The 19,502-nt window shown below is 46.3% G+C and overlaps 3 protein-coding genes across 4 annotated transcripts in view; all 3 read left to right on the plus strand.

Annotated features, from left to right (window-relative positions):
- The window catches only part of lgi3 (leucine-rich repeat LGI family, member 3), a gene marked incomplete at both ends in the record, with an annotated part of 17,059 nt that extends 12,350 nt beyond the window's left edge, over nt 1–4,709 (plus strand). The window contains 9 exon segments of the mRNA XM_079754145.1: nt 224–295; nt 1,314–1,326; nt 1,328–1,386; nt 2,372–2,443; nt 2,684–2,755; nt 2,979–3,148; nt 3,278–3,442; nt 3,534–3,624; nt 3,977–4,709. Coding sequence (XP_079610271.1) covers nt 224–295; nt 1,314–1,326; nt 1,328–1,386; nt 2,372–2,443; nt 2,684–2,755; nt 2,979–3,148; nt 3,278–3,442; nt 3,534–3,624; nt 3,977–4,709 — 1,447 coding nt within the window.
- Nucleotides 4,710–6,071: 1,362 nt separating this feature from the next.
- Nucleotides 6,072–10,484, plus strand: chmp7 (charged multivesicular body protein 7). The gene is made up of 10 exons (XM_079753337.1): nt 6,072–6,587; nt 6,678–6,849; nt 6,928–7,113; nt 7,568–7,701; nt 8,380–8,428; nt 9,052–9,171; nt 9,339–9,437; nt 9,518–9,572; nt 9,669–9,911; nt 10,007–10,484. The coding sequence occupies exons 1-10, from the start codon at nt 6,325–6,327 to the stop codon at nt 10,042–10,044; spliced, it is 1,359 nt and encodes a 452-aa protein (XP_079609463.1). The 5' UTR covers nt 6,072–6,324; the 3' UTR covers nt 10,045–10,484.
- A 208-nt stretch (nt 10,485–10,692) lies between these two features.
- entpd4 (ectonucleoside triphosphate diphosphohydrolase 4) lies at nt 10,693–17,768 on the plus strand. Of its 2 annotated transcripts, none has more exons than XM_079733087.1 (13): nt 10,693–10,824; nt 11,124–11,251; nt 11,365–11,562; nt 11,645–11,850; nt 12,497–12,647; nt 13,174–13,277; nt 13,429–13,488; nt 13,628–13,782; nt 14,286–14,452; nt 14,970–15,282; nt 15,666–15,751; nt 16,362–16,523; nt 16,603–17,768. In XM_079733087.1, the coding sequence occupies exons 2-13, from the start codon at nt 11,244–11,246 to the stop codon at nt 16,835–16,837; spliced, it is 1,845 nt and encodes a 614-aa protein (XP_079589213.1). In that variant the 5' UTR covers nt 10,693–10,824; nt 11,124–11,243; the 3' UTR covers nt 16,838–17,768. The 2 variants fall into 2 exon arrangements, with proteins under 2 accessions (XP_079589213.1, XP_079589214.1); XM_079733088.1 differs by having other exon boundaries at nt 13,628–13,758.
- Nucleotides 17,769–19,502: the final 1,734 nt, after the last annotated feature.

The raw sequence follows: 19,502 nt of genomic DNA on the forward strand, positions 1-19,502 counted from the left end.
ATCCTGCTGGATCACAGAAGAGACCGCCAGGAACCACAGAGGAATATACACAAACACTTTGAGAGTACACACCAGCAGTAGCCCCTCATACGCAGTTACAAAAACACAAGATCAGAAACAAAGTTTCCATAACACCATGAACCAAATCATTTTAGTTTTAGTTCCACCAAATTGTTACTTTTAACGTGTGAAACATTATTAATCGTTTTTTATGCTCCAACAGGACTATGGTGAACGCAGCTTTCACCACCATCCCAGAGGGAGCCTTCTCTCATCTGCAGATGCTGCAGTTCCTGTGAGTATTCTGCTCTCTGGCCTCCTCCCTGCACCACAGTGATCCTCAGCTGGTGGGCTGCGACCTAGGCGTTGGTCAGGAGGGCCTTTAGAGAGGGTCCCAGAGCATAGGCCAAACCTTCATCCTTAGAAAGAAGGATTAACAAATGGCATACTATGTTATTGGGTTAGACACAATGGTTGTCCCTCCATGTTTTTAACAGTAAGTGAAGGCTCCCTTTTATAACTAAAATATTGGTCCTTATTCATTTTTGGGTGGCTATTGACACATTTGGGTCTGATGCTAAAAAAGTTTTTAAAAAAAACAGTGTTCGGACCAGCATCTTACTGTTACAGTACGCCACCTACACACCCAGATGGGGGGCATCACTTTAGCACTCAGTCTTATATTACCGCTGTTCTTTCCCTCCTTGATTAAGGGAACACTTAACAACACATTTGTCTCAGTCCACTTATGCTTTCTTGGTTGTTAAACTATAGAAAGAGAAGGTTTATTTCTTCCCTTCATATGCCCTGCATCGTTCTTTAATCAAGACGGCGTCTCTCTTGGTAACGTTGAGATGGCAGGACGACAGCCACTAGAATAAATGGCTATTGAACACAGTGGTGACATTGCAGTAATAAGAGTAAAGTGTCTCTGGACCAGTGTCAGTGTTACCAAAGACTGAGTCCCTTCAGCTCCCTTACACTCACACAATGCCCCGCTTGTGTCCTCAGATGCAATCGAGTGTTGTGTGTGTGTGTTTGTGTGTGGAGGTCCCCATGTGGGTATGTGTGTGTGTGTGTGTGTGTGGGTGTGGGGGGGGGGGGGCTATTAAGAGAATGCACTGTGTGTTGCTTGTATTGTGTTGTGTTGCTGTTGAATCACACTGTTGAGCTACAGAAACCAGAACCTTTATGAAAACAGATTTGTTTGCACAAGGGGTCGCAAAGCTCAAGTACCAAACACACGTCGTTCCACCCAGACAAGCAGTCATGAACGTCTGGGACTTGATCGGCTTGCTTTTGCTTTTCCACAGTTTACTGAACTCCCAATACGTTTACTCAAGTGTCGGACGACGCCTTCGCTGGCCTGTCTCATCTGCAGTACCTGTAAGTGCTTCACACTAACTACTGACCACAACAGTACCTGTAATGTCTCACACTGACCACTGACCACAACAGTACCTGTAAGTGTTTCACACTGACCCCTGACCCCACCGGTACCTGTAAATGGTTCACACTGACCACACCAGTACCCCCAGACCCCAGTACCTGTAAGTGTTTCACACTGACCCCTGCCCTGACTACACCAGTACCTCTTAGTGCTAACACTGGCTACTCCAGTAACTCTAAGTGATTCCCACACCAGTGAAAGTGTTTCACACTGACTGCCCTACAGCTTTACGGCTCTACAGGCTCTGCTGTGTCTCCATCGTTGTGGTTAAACGTCCACGTCTCACTAGAGGAACGTTAGAATACTCAGGCTCTGTCCCGTTTGGTTTCAAAAGCTTTGCTAGGATTTGGAACAGAAACGTTTCCTCATCCTTATCCTTTGAGCTGCACAACCGGCTGAAACCCCCGCAGGTTGAAGGCTTCACAGTGAACCGCTTGGCGATGAGTGTGCAGCCCTCCAGGAACACCGTCCATCAGGCTTTAAAGAGTGATTGAACAGATTGTGCAGCAGCCCATTACAGAGCCTCTGCATTAACGGGTAGAACCCCAGCGACCCGCTGTGAATGCTAATAATATTTTCATGGCCAGCCTCGGCTGGATCGTCTGTGATAAGTGCACACGCTGTTATCCATCTTCCAAATCACTCATTAGATTATTTTTGTTTCGTTAAGTAGTTCTAGTTTATGTGTAGGTATTAATATAATAACATTGTTTTAAATATATATGTATAGTACATACAGTATCTTTATCGAAACTAAACCAAATTTTATTATAATCTATAGATAATCTCTACTTGTCTAATATAAAAGTGTGCCCAGTTGTTTTGGTATTATTAGATTCTATCCTACTGCCTATTGACAAAATTTTGATGTTCTCCGTGTTTGTGAAACAACAAATCTCTGAAGCTGACTCTTTCCCTCAGGTTCATAGAGAATAATGACATCCAGGCTCTCTCCAAGAACACCTTCAGAGGACTCAAGTCTTTGACGCATCTGTAAAGTATCCCCTTTCTATCTGCTCTCCACACATCAATGCAATATTGTATGTTTGTTTTTAGATTCACATTAAACCAGACCAACTTTGATCAATGTAGTATTAAACCAGAAAACATTTGATCTATGTAATATTGTATTTTTGTTTTAATATTTACATTAAACCAGAACACCTCTCATGGTCCGACTGTGTGTGGATCAGCAGTGGTGCTAACAGCTGCTCTTTCCTGCTGATCCTCCAGGTCTCTGTCCAACAACAACCTGCAGTTGCTGCCCCGGCAGCTCTTCCAGCACCTCGACATCCTCACCGACCTGTGAGTGTAAACACGCTGAAACAGACGCCGTGCCTTGACGCAGTGCTGCTTTGAACACTCAGCAGAAAGCAAAGTTCCCTGTGGAAACATTGGCAGCATCACACAGCCATGAAACTGTACTGTGCACTTACACAGCCACTTATTGGGAGTGTTTCTTCGGGAATACTAAAAATGTGGTGGTTTTCCTTTACTCTAAATAACGCCCTTTTGACGCTCTGTGCAGAGACCTGCGGGGGAACTCGTTCCGCTGCGACTGTAAGATCAAGTGGCTGGTGGACTGGATGGAGCAGACCAACACCTCAGTGCCCGCCATCTACTGCGCCAGTCCCTTCGAGTTCCAGGGACGCAGGATCCACGACCTCACCCCGCGGGACTTCAACTGCATCAGTGCAGGTTGGCCCTTCCCTCCTTTCCCTTTCATGGTCAGTCTCAGTGACTTCAAAAGGCAATGGACTCGATTTCAATTTATGGGCAGGTAATAAGGCTCTCTCTCTCTCTCTCTCTCTCTCTCCCTCTCTATAGATTTCGCAGTTTATGAAACCTTCCGTTTCCAGTCGGTGTCTGTGGAGTCCTATGAGTTCAACGAGGATCACTTTGTGGTCTTTGCTCAGCCCGATACAGGCTTCTGCACGCTGTACATTTGGGACCATGTGGAGATGCTCTTCAAGAACTTCCACAACATCACCTGTGAGTCACGACGGGTTGTTGTGTGAAGGGAATGTGATGAATGCATTATCAAGACATTTGAATAGGGTGCGTCTGTGTTTGTGTCTCACAGCCCGCTCTGCCGTCTACTGCAAACCGGTGGTGATCAACAACACGCTCTACATGGTGGTGGCACAGCTCTTTGGAGGCTCCCACATCTACAAGTAAGACTTTAAACCATGGAAACACTGCTGATCTCAAATCACAAGGTTTAGAAGGACGACTTAACTGGAGCGTTAATTATACTGCCTATCATTAGTTTGTCGACTGGTGGTTATTAATAATAGAAACACTGTGGTTGTTGTTAAATGGACTGCATTTATGCAGTGGTTTTCTAACAAGTAGCCACTCAAAGCTCTTTTCAATATTGGTGTCTAGCTCAGGGACACCTCGACACAGGAGCCGGGGATCGAACTAACAGCCTTCAAGTTATCAGCCAACCTGCTCTACCTCCTGAGCCACCTGCCGCCATGTTGTTGTCGGTAATGATCAGTTCTTATGCATCGTTTCTCCTAGATGGGCCGACGACCCGCAGCGCTTCGTGAAGATCCAGGACATTGACACGACGCGCGTCAGGAAGCCCAACTTCATCGAGACCTTCCAGCTGGACGAGGAGTGGTACTTCGTGGTGGCGGACAGCTCCAAGGCCGGCTCCACCAGCATCTACCGCTGGAACAGCAACGGCTTCTACACCCACCAGTCCCTGCACCCCTGGCACCGCGACACACACGTGGAGTTCCTGGACACCGGCAGCGGGCGGCAGCACCTGATCCTGTCCAGTGCCTCCCAGCCGCCCGTGATCTTCCAGTGGAGCCGCAGCCAGAAGCAGTTCACCTTCTACTCCCAGATCACCGAGCTGGCCGACGTGCAGATGGTGAAGCACTTCTGGGTGCGCAAGGTGCTCTACCTGTGCCTCACGCGCTTCATCGGCGACTCCAAGATCCTGCGTTGGGAGGGCCAGCGCTTCGTTGAGATCCAGACGCTGCCGTCGCGCGGCTCCATGGCGGTGTACCCCTTCACGGTGGGCCTGCGCCAGTACCTCCTGCTGGGCAGCGACTTCTCCTTCTCCAGGGTGTACCTGTGGGACGACCTCACGCAGCGCTTCCAGCCCTTCCAGGAGCTCAACATCAGGGGGCCGCGTGCCTTCAGCCTGGTCTCTGTGGACAACAAGGACATCCTGCTGGCCGCCAGCTTCAAGGGGAACACCCTGGCCTACCAGCACCTGCTGGTGGACCTCAGTGCCAAGTAGAGACAACCTAACACCAAACTCAGTAGAGATCCGCAGTAAAGGGCCCCTGTTAAACCACCAGGTGGGAGTGTGATTGGCCTTTACAAGCCGTTTGAGAATCTGCCTTTTCCTGTGCCAAAGTGACATCACAAGTGGGCGCTTCCAACTAGATGTGTGCTGGATGGATCAGTCTACCAGCCTACCCAGTGGACTGCAGCAAATGTTGCTTCTCTATCCAGCGTACATCTAGATGGAGACTCCCGCTTGTGATGTCACTAAAACACAGGAAAAGGCAGATTTTCAAAGGGCTTGTAATGGCTAATCTCACTCAGACCTGGTGGTATAACAGGAGCCCCTTAAAGAAACACGTGCCATGCCGAGGAGAGGGACTGCAGCTTGCCTGAGCCAATCAGACTGAAGCCGTCTCAACAGACAGATGGACGCAACTAACCAAATGATCGTTTTTTTATTATATTCTTATGCAATAATATTGGACAACTAATTACATCCATGTGTGTGTCGGATCCCTGAGCATCATGATCCAATGTTTTGTAACGTATTATGCTATATATTGTGTGCTCTACAGATTGTGTGCATGTACATTAACTGTTCACATTGAATGGATTGGTAAAACTTTGGATCCTTAAAACTAATTAGCCCACATGTAGCAATCAGCATGCCGCTTATTAACAGAAATCCAAAGTAAGCTTGACTTGATAACAAAGAAATGGAGATTTTCTGGACTCTTTGTGTTTATCAATAATCAATAATTTACTGTATACCAATTCTCAGTTTGATTGTATGCTTTCATTGTTCTCGGCCTCACTTGTAAATCGATTCGGATAAAAGTGTCTGCTAAATGTGTGTTAAAGAAAATGGGAGAATTTCGAAACGCATTACTTATTTTCAAAGAAAGGTATATTCCAAAAACTGAATCCCCAACGAGCATGATCTATGACCCCACGTTCATGATCTTTGACCTCACGTTCCTCTCAGAGAGCAGTTCATGTGTCTCTGTTCTACAGAAATGAATAAAACCAAGAAAATATTTAAAATGATCAGCACTTTGTAAATGCAATAAACTTGAATAAACTGGATTGAGGTTTATCTTGACACTAAACTTCATGAGTTTGATGGGACACTGTTTACAAAGAATAAATTAAAAAAAAGAAGTAAATGAAAAGTCCTTACATCCGCGCGCGTGCACCAGCACCACCTGCTGGTGTCGCTGGAAACGAAAGGAAAAGAGGAGTGTGGGTGCGCGTGTTATGTTACACCAGACGTCTGTGGTTCGTATGTGGTATCAAGAGGCGGTGCATTTAACCTCCGCCCGCCCGCCCACACGCTTCGGTGTTTCAAACCAAGCTATCGGTGGTTGTTGTTTAAGGTGAAGCTCGCATTAGTCAGAGCGAAGTGTGCGTCTTTCCACATTATATTAATAATAGTAATCCTTCTTCAGCTGCCAGTCAACTCGGCTGATCTTTTAAAATCGACGTAATGTTTTGACTGTCGCCATTCATATCGAACCAGCTCTGACTATATCTCTATAGACTCTCAATAGCCCTTTAGCTCCTGTAGTCATATGGCACAACAAACATAAGGTTATCGTTTCGGGTTTCAGGGTTCAGTTCACAGCATGGCGCACACTAAGAAAACAGTTTTTCCAGATGACTGGGAGGACGAGGAACGGATGAACTTCTTGTTCTCCGACTTCAAGGAGAACCGAGAGGTCCACCCATCTGACTGGGACAGTAAGGTGGACTTCTGGTCCTCGCTGATCCTGCAGACCTGCAGGACACACGGAGCCGTGAGCCTGAGCCTGAAGGAACTCAACGCTGCTTTCAAGAGGAACGGACGGCTGCCGTTGGGCTTGACCACGGTCATCCAGAGCATGGCAAGGTAACCTTCTCACCATGTTGTCATCCAAAGCTCTTGTGTCACTGTTACTGTCACTGCACGGGTTCTCACCGCGTTTGTTGGACCTCTCAGGTGTGGGAAGCTGCAGAGAGAGTCTGAGTTCGCTGCCAATGTAGACTCTGGCTGGCTGTCCTGGGGTGTCGGGGTTCTACTGGTGAAGCCTCTGAAGTGGACCTTCTCCACCCTTCTAGGGAGTAGCCTGGTATCACAGGATGAGTCTTTTGTTGTGATAGAGCTAGTAAAGGTATGTTGACTCAATTCTTTGAAATCAATTTAAGTTGTGTGCGACACTGTCAGTAATGCCACGGGTTCCACCTTCCAGGAGAAGGCAGCGGACCTGCTGGAAGCCTACAGGAGAAGTGCCTTCTCCGGCCGCTCGCTCCTGTCCTTCCAGGAGCTGAGCGAGCTCTGTTCTGAGGTCTGCCCTGGAGAGAGCTCCCTGTGCCTGGCTCTGCTGCAGCTGCAGAGGGAGAAGAGGTGTACCGTCTCAGTGCACGAGGGGGAGAAGGTAAGGGTTGTGTTAGCAGGGCAAAGTTTATACAGATAAATATACGTATAAAGTATAATGTTCTGTGTCAAATGTTTTCCTTGTCAGAATTCTTTCTTTGTTTTGCCTTCCTAACAGATAGTGAAGTTTTCCTTGTTTTGCCGTCCTAACAGATAGTGAAGTTTTCCTTGTTTTGCCTTCCTAACAGAGAGTGAATTTTCCTTGTTTTCGTCCAAACAGGGAGTGTAGTTTTCCTTGTTTTGCCGTCCTAACAGATAGTGAAGTTTTCCTTGTTTTGCCTTCCTAACAGAGAGTGAATTTTCCTTGTTTTCGTCCAAACAGAGAGTGTAGTTTTCCTTGTTTTGCCGTCCTAACACATAGTGAAGTTTTCCTTGTTTTGCCTTCCTAACAGTGAATTTTCCTTGTTTTCGTCCAAACAGAGAATGTAGTTTTCCTTGTTTTACCGTCCTAACAGATAGTGAAGTTTTCCCGGCCAGGGCAGTGCCGGGTTTCCCCTGTGAGCGACGTGGACGTTGGGATCTACCAGCTTCAGCGCAGCGAGAACCTGCTGGGGGAACGAATCAAAGTCCTCGGCCTGGAGGCAGACAAGTACGGCACATACACTTTATCCATACAAAAACTGATAAAAATACAAACATACGCATACAATACACATTATACATACAAATACACATTTTACATCCAAAAACACGTTATACATATAAATATAGATTATACATACAAATACACATTATACTTACAAATACACATTCAACATACAAACATGCTTTATACATACAGATACACTTTAAACATACAATTACACACAATACGTACATGTGGCCCAATGGGTTTATCAGTTAGTGTTTTTTTTAACCGTGATGCTATTCTATATGAGTGGAAAGCATACCTACCTAGTGTCCTGAGTCTATTCCATAAGGGATGGTTTGAGCCGTTTTCTTGCTGAAAGCAAGCACCAGCAAGCTGAAAGCGCCATTATGAAGGTAACAGGATGTTCTGCAGCAAAGCAATATTTTAGGGAAGTGTTTAGACCATGGCATAGAGATGTCACCACATCGCTGCATAGCCTCAAAGCCAATAGTCTGTGGTATCACTTAAGCAAAGCACTCTGCTGGATTCAGGGCCTCAGCAAACAGCTGCTTGACTCCTTGCTGGGGTCAGACCGTTGGCATGGGGGGTGAAGCACACTGTACTGTGCTTCCTTTCCAAGGTCAGGTGGTCATATCTAACGTCCTGCTAACGCTAGGACGTGTGATTTATCTGCAGGTGCAGAGAGGAAGCGAGGATGCTCCTGCGGGACAGGAAGAAATCTCAGGTTACACACACACACACACACACGCACACGCACACGCACACGCACACGCACACACACACATTGCATCCTGATAATCATCCAGAATTTCATTTTTAGTTTCTCTTTATGAGTATAGGTTTCCTGTGTCTGAGCTGTTTTCAGGGCTGGGAGGCTATATATATATGGCAATCGATTTTCTTTAGCGAAAAAACAATCCATCACTACCCACACCAGCTGGTTGAACAGCGAGTCTGTTGCGGTAGCACCGCCCTCCCTCTCTGGCACAATGGGGTAGTGTCCTCACCGACACCCAGTTCCTAACATTCATTATACTGCAAAGGCAGAAGCTCCCATCAGTGAGCCATAGGCTCAATCATCATGTGTTACATAATGCAGGGATAGATGTTGAATTTATTGGAATAAAAATCGTTTGAGAGCTTCGAGCTTGCCGCTTTAAAGATACTCTTAAAGGCAGAATCCAAATATTTCAGTAGGGATTTGCTGGGTAATTTTTGGTTTCAGTGTCACTGAGTGTCAATTTTAGTGTCACTCAAGCAACCAACACTAGCCACTGACCCGCAGAGCTTGGGCCCAAACAAGGGTTTTTCTCATTCCCTGGTAATATTATTTAATGTGTTTCACAGGCCTTGAGATGTCTGAGGGGACGCAAGAGGGTTGAAAAGAGAGCGGACAACCTGTTTGCCCAACTTGAGACCATTCGAGGTATACTGGACAGAATCGCCCAATCACAGACCGATAAACTGGTAAGCACTGGAATGTTAATAACAATGTTGCCTGTGATGAACTGTTTTGAGTGGCTCGGTATTACTCTCCACGGTGACCTCAGCGTACAGCGGTTTGGATAAATACTATTATACGTATGTTCCACTGTGCTGATGTCTTTGCATGTCAATGTGCTGGTGACCTGAAGGTTATGCAGGCGTATCAGACTGGGGTGGCCGCCCTGCGACTGGCACTGAAAGACGTCACAGTGGAAGGGGCAGAGAGCCTCGTGGATCAAATCCAGGAGGTAGCTATGAGATTTCAGTTATTGGTGTTTGTCTTTGTCTCCATTCACAATGCCATACTAACATGTGTGTCTTTCACCAGCTGTGCGATGTTCAAGAGGACGTGAACCAGACTTTAGCGGGCGTGGCCACTTCAGGTGCATGGTTTATTACAATGCAAGATATATTGTGTTGTGACTCATTTCTGCTGTTGCGTGAGTACTTAGAGATATTTAACATAAATGTGTTGGCAGACGAAAATGTGGACGAGTTGGAAGAAGAGCTCAAAGCCCTGATGGAGGACGCTGACGCGATGACAGACAGCCTCCCGGGCGTCCTGCCGGAGGTGCCCCACAACCCCCTGGTACCGCCCAGGGAGACGGCCCAGGGAGGAAGCTCCCTGCTGGCCTCCCTGCCCGACGTACCGACCAACACCTTCAACATCAGCGACCAGCAGCTGGAGGAAGAGCTGAATCGTTTAACCCTCAGAGACTCAGGTTTGTTGTGGTCCCTTCTAGTTCTACTCCCTGTGACGCTGTCCTCTGATTCGTCCGTTGTAATGCGTATCTTCTCCGTTCCTCCTTCTCTTCAGACTTTGGACAGAAGAAGAGGCTGGAGCCGGCGTTGTGAGGAACCATGTTGAAACACGTTGAGAGAGTTTCAACAAGTCTCTCTGACAACTATGAGTAGTTATTTTATTCTCTTAAAAAATTCCATTTCTGATCCCTCAAAAAATTTACCACAAGCTGAAATTAAGGGTTCAATGGATGTTAAGTGTAAATACAAACACTGTGGCACTTTGATCACTGAACTGAATATGGTGTTATTCCATCATGGGGTTTTAAGTGACTTGTTTTGAATAGTGAACCTGTTATAATGTTTCCCATTCATTTTCAGCATGGACAAGGTTTCCATGTGTAAAAAGTAAAAGCATTTAAGTGATCTTTTCTGTGATATACTGTCTGCAATATTGTATGAACAGTCCTTTTGTATTGTAAGTGGCCTTCATAAATTCAGATATACCTTAAAATAAAGATACATTTCATGCCAATGTAGGTTTTGATTGCCAATAGAAATAAAAATATTTTAAAATCTTTGTCTAACACTACTTCAACTTACTTTTTTTTACTTTCAGGGATGTTAAATTAACTATTTAATACTTGTACTGCACTTCTCATTTAGATTTTTATTTACAAAGTGGCTATAGTCATTATATTTCCCAACACATCATTCTAAAATGTAATGTTTGTCTAAGCTATGAATCTGAGGACCGGCACCGCCTAGTGTACCTGTGTTGGTTAACACCGGGTGGCAAATCGAACCCACCCGAAACAGCGCATGCGCCACGTCACTCAGCGGAGACCTGCGACGGAAGAGCAGAAGGCTCACGGCTAGCATCTGGCTGTCCAGGTAAGCTGAGTTTAACTCATCAAGGAGGGCGAAGAAAGAGACAACCGTTCAACACTATGTTGGGATGTGATGTCTACCAGCCTCGTTTATTCTTACAAATGGTTGGTTCCACGTGTCAAATCCGTGTTATTTTTCCGTAGCTAGTTAGCACTAGCCGCTTCAGGAGTTCATGTTTACGCATGACGTATAACATCTCATCTCCTCCTGAGAGCTGAGGTCTGTCCGTCCAGACCCCAAGGACCTGTCCGTCCAGACCCCGATGACCTGAGTCTCACTGACCAGACTGTCATTGTCATCAGGTCCGGATCATGGCTGGCGATGAAGAAACAGAGAAGGTTATCTGGACCGAGTCGACACTCGCCTCTACAGTCAGCTGCTCACACATCGCTCTATATTAAATAATAACAGCATCCGTCGTCATGGGAAGGTGTGTATTATTAGGGCAGCCCCTGGTTCATGACTGTCACATTGATGTTCACACTCCGCATAGATGTAGCTTTCCTTGACTCAACACAACCGCCTTCCTTCTGTGTTTGACAGGATCAGCATCTCCTGCCTGTTCCCAGCCTCCTGGCATTTCAGCCTGTCGTCCCATGTACTTCCACGGATCTTACAGCCTTCCTTCAGACAGCTGCTCATACTTGGCCTGGTTTTGTGCCTGGTGGGACTGCTGTACCTGATGTTCTTTATTGGAAAGGGACACACCATTTGGACTAAAGAGGAAAGCCACTTCCACAGGTACGTTTGGTTGAGCTCTGTAACCTCTCCACTTCCTGTTTGACCGAAGCACGTAACAGATTGTTTGTTTTGTCCTCTGAAGACACTTGGCTCGAGTCACAAACGTGGAGGCGACAGACACCAGCAACCCCACGCTGAACTACGGCCTAGTGGTGGACTGTGGCAGCAGCGGCTCCCGGGTGTTTGTGTACTGCTGGCCGCGGCACAACGGGAACCCCCACGAGCTCCTGGACATCAGGCAGATGAGGGACCAGCACCGCAAGCCGGTGGTGATGAAGATAAAGCCAGGCGAGTCCTACACACTCACAATTTACATTTGGTGCATTTAGCCGACGCTTTTATCAAAAGTGACTCACAATATGTACATTTATCTGAAGAAAGAGAAACAACATATCACTGTTGGTACAGTCAGGATGTTTATAGAACCAAGTGTCAAGCACTAGCAATCGCTTGGTTAACCTATTCCCAGTAAACAATCAAAGCTAGCTAGGTTAGGATGCTGCACAATGCTAAGGCTAATCTAGGTGAACACTGAAACCTCTTTTAAAGCTCTTCTATCACCACAACCATATGATGAATTTCCATTGTTGTAGTAATGTTGACAATATTGTCAATATTGTAATAAGTTTATGACGGATTTCCTATAGTAAAAAAATGTGCCCTTAAACTTTCGACCCTTTAATCATTTAATCATATATACGACAAATATGTTGTAAATATTTGGCCTGTTAAGCCCTTTGAGACTGTTATGGTGATTAAGGCCTATACAAATAAAATTGAATTGAACTTACTGGTTAACTCACTTGTTATAGATGCTTTAACTGGTCCATTCACACCTGGTTCAACCAAAGTGTCCTTAAACCTGAACCTCGGTGGCTGATGTTAACATTGTTGTGCAGTGGACCTCTCTAATGTGGACCTCTTTTGCTTTTAGGGATCTCTGAATTGGCCACATCACCAGAGAAGTCTAGTGATTACATCTACCCCCTGCTGAGCTTTGCAGCCCAACACATCCCCAAGAACAAGCACCAGGAGACGCCCCTGTACATCCTGTGCACCGCTGGCATGAGGCTCCTGCCTGAGAGGTACGATGCAGCGGGCCCGCTGGAGTCTCAGGGGCGGCGGTTTATTGCTGCCTTGAAAAGTAACTCCTCATTCAAAAATCATTGATTAAGCGAGCTTGCTCAGAAGACAGGCATTGGTTTAATTAATTCAAAATAGAACAGGCATTAGTATTGGCGCCTGGTAACCAATCGTATGCCTGCCACAACACATCTCCGCGTCCGCACGCTCTGCGCACGATGCATGATCCAATGTTTCATTCGCTTCAGCTTTATGTGTCTTTTCAGTGAAAGGCTGTACTTAAAGTAAAACAATATGACCTAATTTGATCCTACAGTTTGGTTACACTGCACTTGCTTTTTGATCATTACAAATAATAGTGCAAAATGATCATCTTAAAATAGAAGATATACTGTTTCTCTAGCATCACACAAAAATTGTCCCTGAGGGGTCTGAACAGTCTGAGGGGCTGAGCCTGCAGCCGAATATTGCTGACCTCAACATCACAGCCTGCTCAATGGTGTTTCTGGTTTGATTCTTTTATTTAAGTCAACAAGAAGCTATTTTGGAGGATCTGCGGACAGACATCCCTGTCCACTTCAACTTCCTCTTCTCTGATTCCCATGTGGAGGTCATCTCTGGCAAGCAGGAAGGTAAGCAAACGGGATTCACCTACCGGGAGAAGTTGCACCGATTTTTGTTACATTTGTGAGACACTAAAAAGTAATATTCTCGTCAACACAATAAGGTTTCAAATATAAAAGGATTAAATTCTGATTACTAATCCTTTCTCTTTCATTCCAGGCGTCTACGCATGGATCGGAATAAACTTTGTACTGGGAAGGTTTAACCATGTCCACAACGGTAAACGTTTTTCACGTTGTCTTCCTCTAGTGTTGAATGGTTCTCTTTTGAAGACAGGAAGAAGGTGATGGAGATCTCCTGTGTGTCGTGTCATGGCCAGTCTGATGCCTATGCTAACGTGCTGCTTGTGTTCCTCCAGACGGCCAGGCCGTAGTGGAGGTGCAGCTCCCAGGAGGAGACCAACAGGAGGCGCTGGTGAGAAAGAGAACAGCAGGTGTCCTGGATATGGGGGGCGTGTCCACGCAGATAGCGTACGAAGTGCCCAAAACCGTAAGCTTTGCTTCTCCACAACAGGTTATTATCCACCAAACCAATTCAGTTTTATCCCCCGCTCTCTGATTTCTTTGCCACTTACCCTTCTCGTCTTCTCCTTCCCTCCCTCCCACCTCCTGTCATTACCCGGTTCAACCGGTTTGCATCCTTTATTTTGGCCTGTGATGATGGTGACGTGTTCTCCATTCAACTCTATTGATGGCCTGCTGTAAGCTGTCCTCATCCATTCATAGCCGGATACAAAGTCCAACACATGGAACTTACTGAGAACCGTTCAAACTTATATAATGCTCCGTACTGGAAAAATACAAAGAAATGGGAAATAGTTCTGTTGTAGTCGTGTTTATTGTGTCGAAAGCACTTTTCGCATTGCAAATTCTAGTTGTTCTGTGTTGGCTTTTCCACCACATCCTGTTGATTGATAGTTGAGCCCCACATGGATCTGACATTGTGTAGTTGACTTGTACTTAGTAGTGCTCAGGTCAGCGTGTGTTTCTGCCGCTGATGTCCGCTGTGCCGTCTAGGAGGAGGTCGCCAAGAACCTCCTGGCGGAGTTCAACCTTGGCTGCGACGCCCACCGCACGGAGCACGTCTACCGCGTCTACGTCTCCACCTTCCTGGGCTTCGGGGGCAACGCGGCGCGCAGGCGCTACGAGGAGAGCCTGGCTCAGAGCACCGCTACCAAAAACAAGTGAGAACCGCTTTGGATTAAGAGCCTACCTACTTTCTTTATTTAAATACTTAAAAAAATGTTTTTTCTATACCTGTCATTTCCAACGGGACAGCCTTATTTTCCGTATGGGTTCAACAAAGTGCATCTTACTTTCTCTGGATGTAATATCACCAATACCATTGGTCGAAATCTCTTTGTCGTGCCAGAGAGTGTTTAGCGTGAAGGCGCCTTCTCAAGGGTAAACAACACGGCACTTATGTCTTTTAAGGATGAATGTTTGTTCGGTCAAGTACACGTCAAGTACCTCACAAAATGTTTTATCACAGAGATCAAAGTACCATATTTCCCTTGTTTAAATACGTGGCACACAAAGCTCTCTGGGAGAATCGGCACAACAAAGTGACTTTGTGGGAAGCCTGGGGAGATGTGACCGATGACCATGGTTAAACTGCAGACCGATTCTGTCCTTCATGCGTCCCTTATTATATTACGTGCCTGTGTCCCCCCCCCCCCCCCCCCCCCCCCCCCCCCCCAGGCTCCTGGACCAGCATGCCGGGGAGACGGCCGAGTCCCCCCTGCTGGACCCGTGTCTCCCCTCCGACCTGCAGGACCAGGTGGGTGCGCTGCACCTCCGGGGCAACGGGGACTTCGACCGCTGCCGGCTGCTCCTCCAGCCGTTCCTCAACCGCACCGAGGAGAGCCACACCTCGCTCAACGGTGTCTACCAGCCCGCCATCGACTACGGCAACAGCCAGTTCTACGGCTTCTCCGAGTTCTACTACTGCACGGAGGACGTGCTGCGCATGGGAGGGGACTACAACGCCAGCCGCTACGCCAAGGCCGCCCGGGTAGGAGGAGGGAGCAGAGTGTTGTTCGCACCGCGTCTCAGATGAGCACGCTCGCCCCGACTCTAGAGGCTCATTACTGTGAACGCTGGGCGTCTTATCAGCCAACACAACATCAAACTGGTGGACGCTGGCTCCCAGCTGTTATTAGTGGCGATGAGTTCTGAGGGCAACTGAAGGCATTTTCTTTATAATTTTGCATGTGAAATAAGTGAATGCCAGTAATAAAAGAATTGATGCCATTTGAAGTACATACATGTTCACGTGCATTTCTAATCATACTGTGAGTGCCAAGCTCTTTCCATTGAGCCTAGGACAGGGTCCCTTTAGTGATGCTGTAATGTTGTTGTGGGACCTGCTGGACTGAACTGGTTTGTGTTCCCCAGAGTTACTGTGCAACGCAGTGGAAAACCTTGAAGGAGCGCTTCGACCACGGCCTGTACGCATCGCATGCAGACCTTCACAGACTGAAGTAAGTCAAGCAAGGAACTGGAAACTCAGTCTAGGCCTAGCACAACTTCATTTTTGCCAGTTGTACAATAAAAAACAGGTTTTAGGTTACAAATGCTGGTCTTTTAAGTGCTGTAGGGATGAGTGTAGCTTTTTAAATACCTCAAAAGTGTGTATGTATGTATGTATGTATCGGTGTGTATATATATATATATATATATATATATATATGTTCTTTACACTGTTTACATGGATGGGGACGAAAGTGTTTTGCATTTCAGTGGAGTAATAAAAGTTTTATCGTACCAAGTTCTGTTGCTGCATTTTACAAGTAGGAAGGGAGAGTGATGTTGCGTAGGATTTGCTTTGCTCAATAAAGCTCTTTATTGAGTAGTATGCCTCTCTGCACCGGCACTCTTGCCCAGCCAAAGTTGTTTCGTGGTTCACTGTTTCTCTGACTATCCCAATAGCATATCAATGGCTTTTTAACGTTTTCCTTGGCAGCAGCCACAACAACGTAATGCATTTCTTATCTACCTTTTGGTTTGTCTGTGTATTCCATCACTTCCAGCGCAGGGACCAGTGTTTTAATCTGCATGGTTTGTCCCTGTGTTCCATCACTCTCTGCGCAGGTACCAGTGTTTTAAATCTGCATGGATGCATGAGGTTTTCCACTCGGGATTCTCCTTCCCTGCAGAATATAAAAACCTGAAGACGGCCCTCCTTGTCTACGACAAAGAGGTGCAGTGGACTCTGGGAGCCATCCTCTACCGGACCCGCTTCCTGCCCCTAAGGTAAGGCGCGGTCCTCTGTCCTCATGGCCTTGTTTCTGGCTGAGTGCTAGGCTAATAACGCGCTCTCGGTGCCTCGTAGGGACATCCAGCAGGAGGGGCTGAAGGCGGTCCACTCCCACTGGCGCCACGGCTTCTCGCTGTTCAACAACCACTACCTGTTCCTGGCCTGCTTCATGGTGGTGCTGCTGTCCATCGCGCTCTACGTGCTGCGCCTCCGCCGCATCCACCGGCGGGGGGGGGAACGCCGCACGCCGTCCTCTGTCACCTGGCTGGAGGAGGGCCTCCTCTCGCCCCCCCTCCCCATCACACTCTGAACCCGCCCCCGAAACATCGACGTCTTCGCTCGCATGTCTGACCCACCCTTCCCCAGCACCTCCATCATGATGCTGCACCTTATGACCCCGCCCCCCATGGAGAGAGACCCCGCCCCCCATGGAGAGAGACCCCGCCCCCCATGGAGAGAGACCCCGCCCCCCATGGAGAGAGACCCCGCCCCCCATGGAGAGAGACCCCGCCCCCCATGGAGAGAGACCCCGCCCACCATTGAGAGATGCACTCAGACCTCCATCGTGCTCCTTCTGTGCTTCCTGGACCAGACTGAGAAGGACTAGAGACACTGCATAGGGGAGGGAAAGGAGTTGGATCTGGGATTTGACTTTGGGAAGGGATAATTTATTGAGCTATTTAATGCCTTTTATTTGCCACACATGTGATTAAGTTACCAGTAGATGTCCATTTCCATGAGCACCCATGACAACAGGTCGGCTTTGTGACTGCATTGCACACTTCAAGATATGTATTTCTTTGGGTGCACTCGCCTTTTTGCCTTGTAAGGTGCATGATCACTATGATAATCATCTGTCTGTCATACCTTCTTCGGGTTTTTATGTCTTTATTTCTTGAGGCCACAAATACAGCATATTAAACATGGGCAGTAGAGGAAATTCTTCAGAATGTAAGGTACTGCGATTTCTATTTATTTTTTTGCCTTTATTTGTGCAGATGTGTTCTGCCGTTACTTTCCATTGCAGAACAGGGATTCTAAAAACTTCAAACAGTGCAATATTTGCCCTTGTCATATCACTGTACCTCGTCTAATAATGAGCATCACTTCTCTTGTTCTCTTGGTGTCTTTTGTAAATCAAGAGGGGTCATCTACAGGAGGTCCAAGGAAGCAGAAGTTCAATGTCGCAAGTTGATGGTAAACAAAAGTGTGTGTGTATGTATGTATGTATGTATGTATGTATCGGGATATATATATATATATATATATATATATATATATATATATATATATATATATATATATATATATATATGTTCTTCACACTGTTTACAGGGATGGGGACGAAAGTGTTGTGCATTTCAGTGGAGTAATAAAAGTTTTATCGTACCAAGTTCTGTTGCTGCATTTTACAAGTAGGAAGGGAGAGTGATGTTGCATAGGATTTGCTTTGCTCAATAAAGCTCTTTATTGAGTAGTATGCCTCTCTGCACTGGCACTCTTGCCCAGCCAAAGTTGTTTCGTGGTTCACTGTTTCTCTGACTATCCCAATAGCATATCAAGCCCTATTATATGGAGTTCTGACACGTTGGCCAATCAGAAGAACTGTTGCATCTGCTTGTTCTCAGCAGAGAACCAACCGGTTGCCAGGTAGCGGCTGTTGCTTCCACGCTTCCCCCTGGGTCTTCAAGCCGCTGAGGCAAGGCTGCTTGCGCAAGGTGTTTCAACCAATGACGGATTACCGCATGGGCAAAGTGGGCACATGTCCAGGGCCCTGGCCAATGGGGGGGCCCTTGATCAACGGTCAAAATGGTTAGACGGTTAAAATGACGAATAAGTTGACGATGCGGAATTCTTTATATTTTAAACCAATGAAATTCGTTAAAGGAAGTCATTAGGTGCTTTTAAATTCATGATATTAACCTGACAGATTCCGTGTTTTGCCGTGGCTGGTTTGTGTCCAGGGCTCGTGGTCATGTTAATCCGTCCTTGGTTTCAACCGCACATCTATATATGCACATGGGAAGAGAAATGGTTATTTCATGTTCTGGTTTTTTGATCAGTGTCAAGTCTTCCTTGTGGTTGATGGTATTCTTAATCATAAACACTTTCTTATCAAAAGATGTGATTATGCGAAGGGAGATTAACCTGTAGCATGAGATGGGGTGAGTGTTATTGGACACGTTTAAGTTTGTTAAGCACACGCTGACCTGCTGTATAATGAATACTGTGTGGGTTCGGGAAACGAGACCCCAGACGCGTAACGCATGAGGTATTTGAGTGCTTTTATTAAGTTTGACCAATCTTGTCTTCACTGTGTTTTCTATCCAAATATGTATAAACTAACACTGAAATCAATTGTTTCACAACTAATTAACCAAAACTGAAGTGAAGGAAATAAAAGGTGGATCCTGATTGTTTAAAAATAAAACGCCATTTAATCTGAAGGTGAAATGCACACTTCTAGCGTGCAACAAGAGAAACGGCCAATTAATTATTAAGAATCTGTGATGAATGAAGTGTACCAGTCATTCAACCAACCCAACATTGTGTATAAAAAAACGACATTCTCACAATAGATTAATTCATTAATTGAACACACAATCATGGATCTAAGTTAATAAACAATAGCTGAGCTGCAGGGACTTCTTAGACTGTTTCACACGAGCACAGAGAGACAGTGTTAGTGTGGGTGGGTGGGGGTGTGTAGGGTGTTGCTAACCCCATTAAGCAGATGTTACTCGATATGTATACTTAATCCACTTATCTTCCGAGTCATGCATGTGCCATTTGCAGTATGTGGTCGAACCCATAGATGGAGGGACAGATACACTGCTGGAAAAGTCCATTGAACTGTCAGGTAGGGCCAGGGTTATTTAGAAGCCAAACTTTCGATTGGACAACAGAGTCCAAAGACCCGCCTCGTTGTTCGGTGTACGGATTACCATTGGTCCACAGAGCCAGGATCCAAACGC

The sequence above is a fragment of the Pollachius pollachius genome (assembly GCF_949987615.1).
Source record: "Pollachius pollachius genome assembly, chromosome: 1".
Taxonomy (NCBI): Eukaryota; Metazoa; Chordata; class Actinopteri; order Gadiformes; family Gadidae; genus Pollachius; species Pollachius pollachius.